At 33.7% G+C, this 14873-nt stretch overlaps 1 protein-coding gene across 1 annotated transcript; it reads left to right on the forward strand.

Annotated features, from left to right (window-relative positions):
• The first annotated feature begins 11056 nt into the window (after nt 1-11056).
• On the forward strand, nt 11057-11788 carry LOC136801381 (uncharacterized). Its single transcript, XM_067058019.1, has one exon. It carries the CDS (start codon nt 11057-11059, stop codon nt 11786-11788), a length of 732 nt encoding a protein of 243 aa, XP_066914120.1.
• Nucleotides 11789-14873: the final 3085 nt, after the last annotated feature.

A 14873-nucleotide genomic window follows, 5' to 3' on the forward strand; every position in this document is an offset into this window, starting at 1 on the left:
GTTACTTGCTGAGGTAGACCCTGTTGGTACAACAAGAAGATGGGCCAAAATCATCCCAAGACGTGTTTATAGGTTTCATCTTTTTATATACAGATTTAGTTTTTGAATTAATTTTTTTTTACTACAATAATGACAGATACCGTGGAGTCGGGTAACTTGCATCAGTGGAGGCTAACATGCATAGCCCTCAAATGACTGCCCAATCAAAGCAGCAAAATTTCAAAACAAATGAACTACGGAGCTCCGCTCGCTCGCAGCTCTACCATTTTTGTTTTGATTTAACTTTGTATTTTAAGGACCAGCCAGGTCATCCATTTGAGGGCTATGCATGTTAGCCTCCACTGATGCAAGTTACCCAACTTCACGGTATATATTACATATCTTCACTATATACCCATGAGAGGTATTTTTTGGCCAATCATTGAAATCATCATCAAAAGGGGGCGTACAGGGTTTGCATTCCGAAATACCAAACAATTTTGCTAAAAATATTTGAAATTCCGATACCAATTTTTTGGGGAAATCTTTCCTTGTTTTGACTAATATTTTTTCAATTTCCATTTTTTATGGACGAATTCCGAAAATAGGGGGATAAAAACTATATACTAACGAAATCCCAAAGCAAAAATTCATGGATTTCTGATACCGAAACAATTCCAGTATTCCGAAATATTTTAAAGTCAGGCTCAGATTTTTCAGACACAAAAAGACAACAATTGCATTATAATAACGACTTCTGTACTAACACACTTTGTAATAACGCCACACTTTGTAATACCTGATGCACTTTGTAATACACCTTGACGCACTTTGTAATACCTGACTCACTTTGTAATAAAAACTGACGCACTTTGTAATAAACAAACTAATGCACTTTGTAATAAAAATTTATGCACTTTGTAATAAAAATTAACGCGCTTTGTAATACCAAAAGATGACCCACTTTGTAATAACATCTGACACACTTTGTAATGATTTAGAGAATTTTAAACGTTTTTAGCACCTGATAATGTCATCCATTTTGCCACCGCTTAAAAAAAGGACTCCTCTAAATTTTTACCACTTTAATATGCAAGTTAATTTTTTTTTCAAATTATTATTTTACAGAGTTGCAAGCCCAAATTCTCTTTGGCATATTGACACCCATCACAAACTCATCAGGTAATAACTTAAACATAGTGTGCACTCCCCCTAACTAGGATTTATTGATTTCGGTCCCAAATCTTTAGGTGGAACTTTGGATTTTTTGGATTTCAGTGGGGATTACAGTGATCGAAATAGTGGTCGGTTATCGGTTAAAACCGACCAGAAATAAGAAATCACCGAGCGATAGATTTTCTGATTTTAAGAAAATAACTGACCAATAATTTAAAGTAATTTTCCTGCTCATTTAATGGTGTTCATTGATTTCTATCAAGAATTGTTGATAATATTTTTTAGTTTATCTCATCCGTCTACTTACCTAGATTAACGCTATTTTTTAGAAGATTATGTAGGCTAATTGCCTCCCCGGGTGCCTCCTGTACCAATTTCTTTATTTGATTGCAGGTGGAACTTTGTGGTCAATGGATGTATTGATGGCTATAGTAGACTCATAGTTGTTCTTCAACTTCACACTAATAATCTTGCTGCATCTATGCTGTCTGACTTTTTAAGTGGTATAAATCAATACGAAATTCCTAGTCGTGTTAGAGCTGACAAAGGAAGTGAATTCGTCCATATCAACAAATTGATGGAAGAAATCAATGGAGTAGATCGCGGTAGTTTTATAACAGGAAAATCAGTCCATAATATTCGTATAGAGCGTCTCTGGAGAGATGTTTTTATAAAAGTGTTGGAAAAGTTTTACAATTTGTTCACCTTAATGGAAGGATGGCATATCTTAGATATCAATAATGAAATTCACTTGGCATGTTTGCATCATGTTTATGGGCGACGTATACAAAAATCCCTCACATTCTGGAAAGAAGCTCATAATATTCACGCAGTCCGGTCAGAAGGAAGCCAAACTCCCAAACAAATGTGGTTTAATGCCTCACTTATTAATTCAAATAGATCTTTAACAGCCATGAACAATATATTTAGAAGAGATCCTGAAGATTACAATAACATCATTCAAAAATATAGAAGCACTAAATCCTTAACTGAACCTGATTCCATTAAAGTGGTGTTGCCACGTTTTGAGCTACCTCTCACTGACCAGGATATACAAGAGTTGGATGACTCTATTGATGTTTTGAGGGAAAGTCCAAATGATGGTTTAGATATTTATGGCGAAGTAATGCAATTTGTTTTTGAGAGACTTGCTAAATGAACCATCAATTACATTTGTTGAATTTCAGGACAAGAATTTTAAATTATGTAATATGGGTCTAAATTGTACCATTACTAGAAATTTTCATGTAGAACATAACATTTTTTTAAAGCTCATAGGTTTATCTAGATGTTTTGTGTTTTTTTTTTTTGAATTTGAATTTATACATCTTCTGAAAGCTCATAAAATTATTCAATCGTATTTTTCTCAATTTAAATGGAAATACTGACAATAATTAATCGGAAGCTAAATTTAGACCTGGGTGCTTTTAAAAGGTTTAAAGTCACCCATAGCATTGCTTGTTTGGACGCGTCGATGATGGCCAAAGACGCTGGAAGTTAAAATTATTTATGTATATGTCAGCAATTTTGAGACAATATCTGAGTGTATGTATCAAAATAACAAAAATCCACTTGATATGTACCGCAAGCAAATGGTATTTTTAGGTTCCTGTTTTCCAGCAATGTTTTTTTTTTCATTTCAGTGTAAAGTAAAATTATAAGAATGATTATTGATGAAATATTCGAAAAGTCAAAAGTAGTATTGGATGCCCTGCCAGGCAGATACAAAAAAAAAACAATTAATCGCTTGAAGAAAACGTTACCAGTAAGTCTTCTATTTCACCATTTTTACCTTAATTGAATTATTTTTGGTTGGAGTTTGTTGTGTTCAGGGGGACAGGCAGTTAGCACATGACACTAATGGGGCCCCCCCAGCGGACCCTAAATTCACGCATTCACGCAAAGTTTTTTCGCAATTCACGCATTCACGCAAGTTTTTCTCGAAATTCACGCAAACCCGATTTTTTGGGAAATCGGGGAAATTTTCGGAAAAATCGGGGAAATTGTCAAACATTTCTACACATTTGGGTGAAAAGCCAGTTTGCAGAGTCTGAATTATCAGAGAAGTCGTTTGTTTTTGTTAAGTATTCGAGAGTGGGGCAGACGTTAGACATTGCAATCTAATATAAATGGTAGAATGCCCTCGTATACGAGGCGCCCCAGCGGAACCAAAATGGCAAGGCTGCTACACTCGAGATTTTTCGACCGGATCTGGTCATGCACTTGAGAAAAACTTAACTCAGTAGTGATTTTTTCCTGTACACCTGACTATAAGCACATTAGCTTAATAAAGTGCTACGTAAGTTTTTAACTTTAATCACATGCCATCACGCAAAATATTTTATTCTTCTAACATGTCACTGTCGTTTAGAAAAGGTGATTTTTGTACAAAAAATATCTTAATCATTATCAAAAATAGGTCAAACAAACTCCAGGGTGACACCATAATGCTTAGCTAAGGGGTAAGGAGGCGCAACCATGGTTTGCGCAGAGAGGAAATTTTTTGCATTTCTGTCACCTCGCGGTTGGCTAAAAATGCTATCTTTAACACCATTGAAAAAGAATGTAGTCTAAATTCATTAAGAGGCGAGGTACGATCGCTTGATAGAGTGCAAAATGAGGTAAAAGGATGAACATTTGTTCATCAGGGGTCGCGTCTTGATTTCCTAACGTGGAGGGGCCGAAAACATAGCGACTAAGGGAGGCGCAACCATGGTTTGCGCCGACAGGGGAAAGTTTCTATTTTCACACTCTGATGTGCTTAAATACGACTCCATTTCAGACTGATTTTGCCAAGAAATGAGGTTCTCAAAAGTCTGCATCGTGGGTATTAAATATTTCTTTGAATTAAAGATTTGTGGTGAGGGCTGACTAAACTATACATGTTTTTTTTTTTATAAGCAAGTGTCTGCCCCTACATCAGGCTCATCACATTATGCTTAGCATTCTATTGTTCTCAAATAATAGAGCCATTGTTTAGTGACCAAAAACTGAGCCTGCATATGCTTATAAACGTTATGCTTATAAAAGAAAAAATATGTACTTGCACTCGACTTTTGGCGGGTGCTGCACTCAAAATCTCGAACAAACGTGCCACGTTCTGCAAACTGGGTGAAAAGGGAAATTCCCCGAGTTCACGTAAAAAACAGGGCAGATTCACGCATTCACGCAATAGAAAATGGATTTTCACGTTCACGCAAGTTTTTTTAATTCACGCATTCACGCAATTTTTTTTCAATCTTCACGCATTCACGCAACCAAAAAAGCCCATTCACGCATTCACGCAAACCGCTGGGGGGGCCCCACTAATGACATTTAGTACTGCAGTGGTCCACTTGTCAAATTTGGATAATGCAGTTATTCACCAAGTGTACTAAGTGAAAAGCAGGTGGTATTTAGATAAAAACAAAATTTGTGTACTAAGAAAATGTGCGGACCGCCAAATATTTTGAAACGGACTTTAAAAATTATAAATATGATTTTTATCTATCAATTTATAGAAACAGATAGTTGAATTGCTGAAAGAAAAAAGCGAAGCTGAAGTTGTTGAAATCAAATCCTTGGAAATCATTGAAAAGTATTCCTTCAAAAATAATAGAAAGGTTTGTGTTTTTTAGCAAAGAATTAACTTCTTTACTGGATTTTTAATTTAAATAAGATTAATTATCTTGTATGACATAAATTAGAGATACAATTTCAAAACAGGTTGGGGTATTACCTTTTAGTACTCATTTATGTCTTGGATTTTTGTACTGACCCCCTAAAAAATCCTCATAAATTATATTATATAATTTATGTGAACATATAAAGAGAATAAAAAGAATAAAGAACATAAAAAGAGAAACACCAAAACATCAAATTTAACGGCTTTGTGAATGGCTTTCAAGTTTATGAACACACATTAAATACATCCCATATGAAATAATTTATGGGGGCTTTTTGTTTACCATTTTCCACTTTTTAAGGACTGTAGACTAATAAATTGGTTTGTAATACTCTTACGTTGTGTGTATACGGTGAATTTTTGTGTACTTTTATGTAACTTTATTTATTTTTTTGTTTTGTTTTCAGGAAAACCTTGACAAACAGGATAATTCAGTTGCAGCAAGATGGGGTTCATTAAGGCAAAAAGGGGTCGCTTATGATTCTCGTCATGCTGTTAAAGTGGATAAGGAAAAGGAAGAACTCAGAATAGATAATGCGAAACTACTTGTCAAAAACCACTACCTTACAACTCGAAGCTTTGAGTTAGGTAGATTAAAGCTGGAAAAATCTCTGAAACAACGAACCATCCGTATTAGTGATTCGGCATTGTTCTCAGACCATATAGGCTATTGTGATGAAGTCTTGCTTGATACTGATATTGACTTCGTTGAAGTTGAAAATTTGAAAGATAAGTTGTTTGTTTATAGCGATGGTGAGTTTGAATACTTTAAATTGTCAATAAAAGATGGGGAGATGATCAATTTAAAGAACTTGAAAAAAAAGGTTTCCAAAGAACAGTCGCTCGTTATTTTGAGCCATGAACTGAAATTGCTGCGAACAATTGACAAACATAAAAATATTATAAGCCCTTTGGGGATAACATGCACGGATGATGCATTTTTTCATTCTGTGTTTCGGTTCAGCTCAAATGTACCCTTGTCGTCGTTTTTGAAAAAAAAGTCGTCCCTAACTTCAAACTTCGTTCGTAGTTTTATTGTTGGACTCGCAGATGGTTTGACCCACATACATCAAGAAGGTGTCATTCACAACCTCATAAACACGTCAACTGTCCATGTAAACTATAACGCGATTCCAATAATAACAAATTTTTCCTGGGCTTGTCGAATCGTATCAGTCAAAGAATTGACTTTCAAACAGAAGAACATGAATGAATGGAACCATTTACCGGAGGTGGTGCGAAAAGGCTTACAACCACCTTCTACAGTGTCAGATAAATTTAGTTTTGGTTTGCTTTTAAGGACATTCAATCGCTACGTTTCAAAAGACTCTTGTTTGTCGAGAGACATTGCTGAGACTATTAGCATTTGTATGGCTATGAGAGAACAATTTAATCTTTGGATCCATGTCCAAGACTTTTTTTAAAACATATAAAAAATCGACGGGTACATAATGCATAAAACATAATAGTATTGTGTAATTTACAGAACGATTTTATATTTTCTAAAACTCTCCTTTGTAGAGGCTAAAACCTCGAAAACCTCTTTAGAAGAGTTTCTTAAGTAAACATTCCAATCAGAAGGATTTCCCCAGACATGATATTTACTTTTCGAATCCGAACGAATAAGAAAATTCGAATCAATAACAAAGGGTTTTCCGTCAGCATAAATAATAAGAAGATGCAAAAGATCAGATTGATCAGAAAGGTTTCCCCCTTTTTCTTTCTCAAACAAAGGTAAACACATAAACATTCGAATGTAAAAAGATTCTAAGTTTATTTTCTTTGATCTAGCTTTTGCATGAAGCTCTTTAATTTATATTGACTTATCTAACAAAAAGCATTCACATGGTTAATGACCCTAATGATTTGTAAGATAGGGAAAACCAGTTGATTATATTAGGAATTGTTCGAAAAGATCTCTGATAAAACCCAGAATAAAGATCTTGCAATAAAATTTACGTTTTCGAGTAAGAAAAGTAATATACGGAGGAGATATTTTTGTGTTTTTTCTACACTATACTACGCTCTGTAAAATACAACTATGCCCCTATGAAAATCAAAATGGCAACAAGCATTTTCAGTGGATCGTGGATTTTCTTCATCATCCAAAATTCAAATTTACAGCTTTCTACCTTTTATTTTCTGGTAGAAAATGGTATATTTGTTTTGTTGAAAGTATTATCTCTCCAATTATCCTTATTATAGCCTCTAAAATTCAAATTTTTCAAATATTATGCATTATGCATTATGCAATATGCATTATGTTTTATGCATTTTGTACCCGTCGTATAAAAAATATACATGTTATTTTGAACTTATTTTCAGATTACTAATTATTTTGGAAAATCCGTTTTCTCAGCTTTTTTATTTGTTTCAATTTCGGTAAAAACAGGGTTGGTCTGCCCCGTAGAACAACCTTGAAGAACATACTTAACCATCAGCTCAAGTTATTTTTGTTGATTTTGAGCAAGCTTTGAGAGCTGCAGGGTCTTTCTTTTCTTTCCTGTTACTTTTACTTTAAAGTTTTAATCCCTTTTAATCTTATATTTCGAAGCAAAAAAAGTAAATGATCCACTATTTGTTTTTTTGCTTGATGCTTTAACCAGTACTTTCAGAAAACGATAAGCCTATAAACATATTCTTTTTTGGTTTAGTATGTCGATTGATAAGATAAATACAAAGGAATTTTCGATTAAGTCCGATTAAGTCCTTTAATGCAGAGAGACGACAATAAATGACTCATCGTGTATCAGGGAGAAATGAATTTAATCCCAGTATTTGAATTCTATTTCACTTTTTTCCGGACACTCTATAGAGGAAGAGGAGAAGTAACTCAGTGATCTAGTTAAGATTATTAGAGTTAAAATAATTTCAGGGTAATTTTCTGTTACATTTTAAATACGCCAAGATTAAAGGTCTCGTAAAATACATATCATGTTTTCGTGCTGTCTCTTCACTCGTCGACTCTCTTTCTTCAGAACAAAATGTTTACAACTTCGACTTTTCTACACGGTCCATGCGTAAACGAAAATAACCGTTTAGTATGTCGATTGGATAACTTTTGTTTGACTGGTAAATACAATGTAACCTCAGATAAGTGTCAATTTTTTTTAGTCAATAAATAATAATAATGGATAATACCACTGCATTTATTGTTTGTTGGTTTATTTGCCACAAATGGTAAGTCTAATGATATACCTTAAGGCAATCAATTTTTGCGGAAATTTGCAAGGTTTTTCTAAAAACTCACGAAATTTAGTCTTAAAATTAGTCTTTCATAGTTTGTCCAGGATTGTCTCATAAAATCTCAAAAACGTTAAAAAGTCTTTTAATAAAAAAAAATGTACATGTATTTAAAATTCATTCTGTATATCATTGAGTGGACTTTTGAATTTGTATCATTTAAAGCCGAAAAGGTGTTTTTATCATTATGTTTTGATGCCATAATCCTACCTAAAATATTGTCATAACTTATTTATTACGTTTTCAGTCTAACAGATTCAGATGATCGTGATGAACAGGATCAACCCCACAGTAAGTCGATTCCGAGGAAAACTTTTTGTTGCTATTACTTTACATTTTTGAAGCCTTTGGGGAAAGAGGTGCCAAAGCAAGTTATCATTTTCCTTAAAGTTCATTAAATTTACTTGAGTAAAGCCAAATACATAGGGTTCGAATTATAAATTTTAGGAGCTTCGCTAAAAAGATTCAAGCAAACCGAGCACGATAGCGCCGCAGGCGAAAATTCTTTTACATTATTTATGTTATTTTAGTAGAATAAGTAATCATTTGCTTTTTATTTCATTATTCAGATTGGAATCATACGGAAGTTTAGAAGTTTAGATGGATGACTTTTTTTATTGGCCCAGCGCTAGCGAGTGGGCCTTTAATGAAAGTCTCGCTATTTTTTGTCCGTGTTTCCTTCTGTCTGTCCATTTTGGTAGAAACAGCGCTTAATACCAGTACCACACTTTTTGCCGTCTGGACAGGGAAAAGCTTGCTAAAGTTGGGTACTGGCTAAAAAAGATATATTTTCTGATTTCGCGCTCCTTAAACAACAAATGTTTTTCAAAACAAAACAAGATGACGGTTGAAGCGAGGAAATTGATTCGTGTTGATTCATACTTTCTTGAACATTTTCTTTGCTTTAGAGACTTTCAAACCAAAGAAACCTTTTAGTGATTTTTCTTTGTAAACCTTTTTCAACATTCTCTCAAATCTTATAGTTTTTGCTCAAGTTTTCATAAAGCTTTAGGACTGAAAATTCTACGTTAAACCACTGTCATTTTAAGTTTCTTGTTTTCAAAAAGACTTTATTTTTAGGAAATAATTGCTTTTAATATAGAAATAAATAAACTGAAATGTGTAAATTTAAATAAGACACAATGTTGCTTCTGGATCTGTCGCTGTTAAACAACGGTCAGTACAGTGACAGTGGGACGTGGCATGATTTTCAAACTCGACAACGTACTCGACACAGAAATATTTCAAGTAAACTGATTCTGGAATTTGTTAATGGACACTAAAATGGAGTTAATGTGTAAATTGGAACAAGATTGGAACTTTTTCCCTGATGCTACGTGTGAAAATGGTTATTTCTGGATCTGTCTCGTTTAACGATTGGTGGCTTGATTTTTCAAACACTACACAGAATTATTTCAAATACCAATTATTAATGGATTATGGCAATGGAGACTAAAATGCAGCTCATGTGTAAATTTGAACAAGATTGGAACTTTTTCCATGATGCTACGTGTGAAAATGGTTGTTTCTAGATCTGTCTCGTTTAACGAATTGGTGGTTTGATTTTTCAAACTCGCAACACAGAATTATTTCAAATACCGATTATTAATGGATTATGGCAATGGAGACTAAAATGCAGCTCATGTGTAAATTTGAACAAGATTGGAACTTTTTCCATGATGCTACGTTTCCCTGTTCTAAGAAATGAAGAAAGGGAGAATTATCCTTGTTGACTAATTTTTCATTGTGTTTTGTTCGATCGCAGTAAAATTTTAAATCCTTTGGCCATCCCTTTCCTGGGGGAAATTTGAAATCTTGTTAAACATTTTTTGGAATATTTAGAAATTCCGAAATTCGCGAAAATCGCGCGCAAAAATTTCACTTTTGCTCGGCCTTCACGCCCAACGGGCTTCTTGTTTTTTTTTTATTTATGTAGTTTTGTAGTTTTTATATATTTTTTTATCAGAAAAAGTGAAAGTAGATGTGAGTTGTTGTGATGAAAGGAAAGTTCTACTTATTGATTATCTTTGATTTATCCTTTAATTACTTGACACTATGTTATTTTTTGCACAGCGGATTGCTAAACTTGTCCTTTTTATGCTTTCCACAAAACGTACCGTGTCTTTATAACTTTTGATTGAGCGTTAATTACAGGCTGAAATTTCATATAAAGGTTCATTTTAGTATTATCTAACTACTTTTATAGTATTCAGTTGAGCGTTGAAAATTTTTTTTGCACAGCGGACCGCTAAACTTATCATTTTTATGCTTTCAGCAAAAAGTGTTGTGTCTTTTATAACTTTTGTTAGACCGGGAAATACAATGCAATTTTTTTGCGCACTTTTACTTAAGCAATATCTACCTTCTTAAAAAGTTTTGAGTTGAGCGTTGAAATAATTTTCAAGTCAGGAAAGAGTAAGCACACAAAAGGCAAAAAAGGTAACTCATAGTTTTGTTAATTTTTTTACCTTTAAAAGTATCGAAACCAGATCTAACCACGTACCGTAGCTTATGTAGCTGTGTATTTTATATCTTTTGTTTGACCATTTAAATAACAGATTCAAATCTCATATATAGCTTCCTTATAGTATTACGTCTAGCGGTGCTCCATTGAAAATTTTTCTGAAAGCTCAATTCAAAACTTCAAAAGCGATAAGAATGGTGAATTTTATGAATAATTATATTTAATAGCTTTAGAGTGGAGTTTGTAGAGTTCTTGCCAATCGACATACTGAATGAAAATGAAAATTGTTTTTATCTGAAAAAGCTAATTAAAATTCAGAAAACGCGTGTCAAACTAAAAATCAAAAACATTCAAACTGAGCGAGAAATCATTTTCACCAACTTAACGCGTTAAGTGGTGGACAAAAGTTGAAAACAAACAAAGCAAAACAGCGACAAACCTTAAAACTAACAACAATAACAAAATAAAAACAAAGAACCAAAAAGTAACAACCCACAAATAAACAAATAAATAAACGTAAACTTGATGCCATGGGCAGTAAACTTAAACTTGCATTTGAAGCCATGAAAATACTCAAAGACGAAGTCCACGGTATTCAAAAATCTCAGGGCTTCCTGAACGACAAGTTTGATAATCAAACCAAAGAGATTAAAAACATTCAAACTAAATTGAAAAATATATCAATTGAAAACAAAACCAAAGAACAGCAGCTAGACCAGTTGAAAGAGAGACTCCGTAAACATGAAGAAAAAATGAAACAAAATGAGAACAAAATGAATGAATTAGAACAGTACGGCCGCAGACAAATGCTCAATATATTTGGAGTGCCAAGGAGAAACGATGAAGACACAGATGAAATAGTCCTGAACATTGCCAGCCAATTAGGTTTTGACTTGTATCGTGAAGATATTGAAGTGAGTCATAGAACCTCGTCCAGACAGAATGCACCAATTATTGTTAAATTCAACAGTAGGAGAGTTAGAGATCTTTTATATGATGCCAGGTGGGATTTGAAACACTTCTCAACAAAGGATGTTGGATTTGATGTTAGTGAACAGATATTTTTTAATGAGAGTCTCACTGAGACCAATCGTGACATTTTTAAAGAAGCCTGGAGGGCACTCAAAAAATCAGGACTATATGAAAAGGTCATCACTGTAAATGGGGTCACCTATGCATGGAAGAAATATTCCAGAAACTCTAAATCTGAAAAGCAAATTGTACTCTCAAAAAGTGATATCATTAGACTTGCTGCTAACTAAGACGTTCTTTTCAGACTTTTTTTCTATTGCTATTATTTTCTTTGTTATTCTGTTATTAATACTTTTTCGCATGCTTTATGATGGCCGCTAACGATTACAAAGCTCTTTTTGAATCCTCTGTATGCTATGTTTGCTCGCTGAACGTCAATAACAGTGGGGTTTTCTGTGAGATCTGTAACACCTGGCTTCATATCAAATGCATCAAGGTTACCACAAGGCATTATAACCAATTAGCTAATTCACCACTACCATACTTTTGTCAAAAATGCATTTCAAATACACTTCCTTTCTCAAACATCACCAATCATAACCTAAATACTCACGAGACGTTTAACTCTAACATTACTAAACTTAATTCCAACGTGTGTAAGGAATGCAATAATACCATTGGTCTTGATAAACACATTCATTGTAAACTGGGTAATCACTCCATTCACCTCAAGTGTCTTGGCACTAATTCTAAAAATCTTGAATTAAACCATAAAATCTGGTCTTGTAACGACTGTCTTAATTTTCCATTTCAATCCCTTGACTTTCCCTTTGAAGAATTTAAAACTGCTAACAAACTAACCAAATCAATTAAATTTGATAATAATTTTGAAGACTTTAATCATCTTCCTGTACTTAACATAAATCTAAATGAAGACTGTGAGGATAGCCTAATAAATTTTAATTACTATGACATGAAGAACTTTTTATCAACTACCAAAAATACTTCATCAGATTACATTTCCTTTCTTCACACAAACATCAGATCCCTCAATAAAAATTTTGATCCTCTTGTTAACTTATTAACAATCTTGAAGTATGAGTTTGACGTTATAGGTATCTCTGAAACCTGGGATAGCGACAACAGCCCAGTTTCTAAACCCACACTGGATGGCTATCACCCACTTGAAGCCAAAAGTGGGAAAAGTCAAAATGCAGGTGTTGGTTGGATTGTACATCAAACATAATTTGAACTACAAAGAAAGAAATGACTTGACAATTTCATCATCAGGTAAGAACTCTGATTTTGAGTGTCTCTTTATAGAACTTGACAGTAAGATTCTTGTTGGCGTTGTTTATAGACATCCAAATAGTGACATTCTGAAGTTCACCAATGAATTTGAATCTTCTATCTTACAAAAAATCAGCAAAGAAAACAAAAAGACTGTCATTATGGGAGATTTCAATATTAATTTAATGAACTGTGACTCCCACCGTCCTACAAACACTTTTTTTGATACAATGATGTCTAGCTGTCTTCTTCCTTATATTGTTCAACCAACAAGATTTAATGAAACTTCTCACACACTCATCGATAATATTTTTTACAATGACATATCCAATGAATGTATCAGTGGTAACCTTATTCCACACATCACTGATCATTTACCCAACTTTTTATTTGTGCCTCACCCTAAACAAACTATTCAAAAAACTAGAAAAAAGAGAAGAGATTTTTCCAAATTTAACATTAAAGACTTCAGAGAAGATTTTTCAAACATTGACTTTGTTAACATCTTTCAAAGTGCAACGAATATTAACCAAATGTACAACTTTTTCCACACAGGTCTTAATTTACTTTTTGACATGCATGTACCAATCAAATCTCCATCCAAACAACAACTTTAAAAAGAAAAAAATTCTTGGATGACTCCAGCAATCTTGGAAAAAACAAAAATTAAGAACTGCCTCTATGGTAAATGGATGTAGGAGAAAGATCCACTGGTTCATAGAGAGTACAAGCTTCTATTGCATGAAATCAACAAAGATATTCGCAAACAAAAATTTATCTATCTTAAGAACAAATTTATCCTGTCGAAAAACAATATCAAGAAATTCTGGAAGAACATCAAGTCTTTTCTTGGTAAAGATAAAAAAAACCATTTTCCAAATTCCATGAATCTTCAAAATAAAGTCTACACAGGATCTCATCAAATATCGGAAGGGTTCAATAAATACTTCTCTGAAGTGGCACCCAACCTTCTTAAAAAAATTTCCAAACATCATAATCTAAATTCTTATCTAAATAAAATTAATTATAACAACTCCAGCTTCTTTTTTCGACCAACAAATGATTATGAGGTGCTTACACATTTGAATAATCTTAACTCAAAGAAGGCCAAGGACATTTACAATTTCCCCATAAACATCATCAAAGGTACTGCTGATTTAATTTCCAATCCACTTGCAATACTAATCAACAAATCTCTGTCCACAGGTGTCTTCCCGGAACTTCTGAAACATGCAAAAGTTACACCTCTTTTCAAAAGTGGGAATAAGACGGATATAAAAAACTACAGACCGATATCATTCCTTCCATTATTCGATAAGATCTTTGAGAAAATTGTCCATGAGAGAATTACCGAATTTCTAGACAAGAACAAAATTTTATTTGATGGTCAATATGGGTTCCAGAAAGGTAAGTCTACCTCTGGTGCAATCCTACATCTCACAAATTTTATCTACAAATGCAAAAAAAACAAAGAGACTGGTGGTGCAATCTTCCTCGATCTGGCAAAAGCCATTGATACAGTTAATCATGCAATACTGCTAAAAAAAATCGAAAAAATTGGAATAAGGGGTCCTGTTCTATCATGGTTTCGAAGTTATCTTGCAAACAGAAAACAAAGCGTTTACTGCAACGACGCTAATTCAACACCCTTACCCATGTCTCACGGGGTCCCCCAAGGTTCAGTGCTTGGTCCCCTTCTTTTCTTGATTTATATTAATGACCTGCCATTGAATTCATCATTCTCACAGACGTTGTTTGCTGACGATACGTGTCTTTTTATGAGTCATAAAAACCCTGAAGCTCTTCAAAATCTTATTAATGTTGAGGTTGGCAAGATTTCAGACTGGCTAGGAGCTAATCAACTTACTCTAAATATCTCTAAATCCAACTATATGATCTTCAGTGAGCACAAACAAACTAATTTCAACATTTCTATTTCAGGTCAGACTCTGAACCATGTCAATGAAGCTAAATACCTCGGAGTAATCATTGATCATAAACTGAGCTGGAGAGAACATCTCAAGAGACTGCACACAAGAATTAAGCAGAATATAGGTATTCTACACAAAGTTGGCTGGTTTCTTC

Source organism: Clytia hemisphaerica, unplaced genomic scaffold (assembly GCF_902728285.1).
Source record: "Clytia hemisphaerica strain Z4C2 unplaced genomic scaffold, Clytia hemisphaerica genome assembly, whole genome shotgun sequence".
In the NCBI taxonomy this organism is placed as follows: domain Eukaryota; kingdom Metazoa; phylum Cnidaria; class Hydrozoa; order Leptothecata; family Clytiidae; genus Clytia; species Clytia hemisphaerica.

Coding starts and splice junctions, on each gene's coding strand:
- LOC136801381 (XM_067058019.1), top strand. CDS start 11,057: ATGGGCAGTAAACTTAAACTTGCATTTGAAGCCATGAAAATACTCAAA.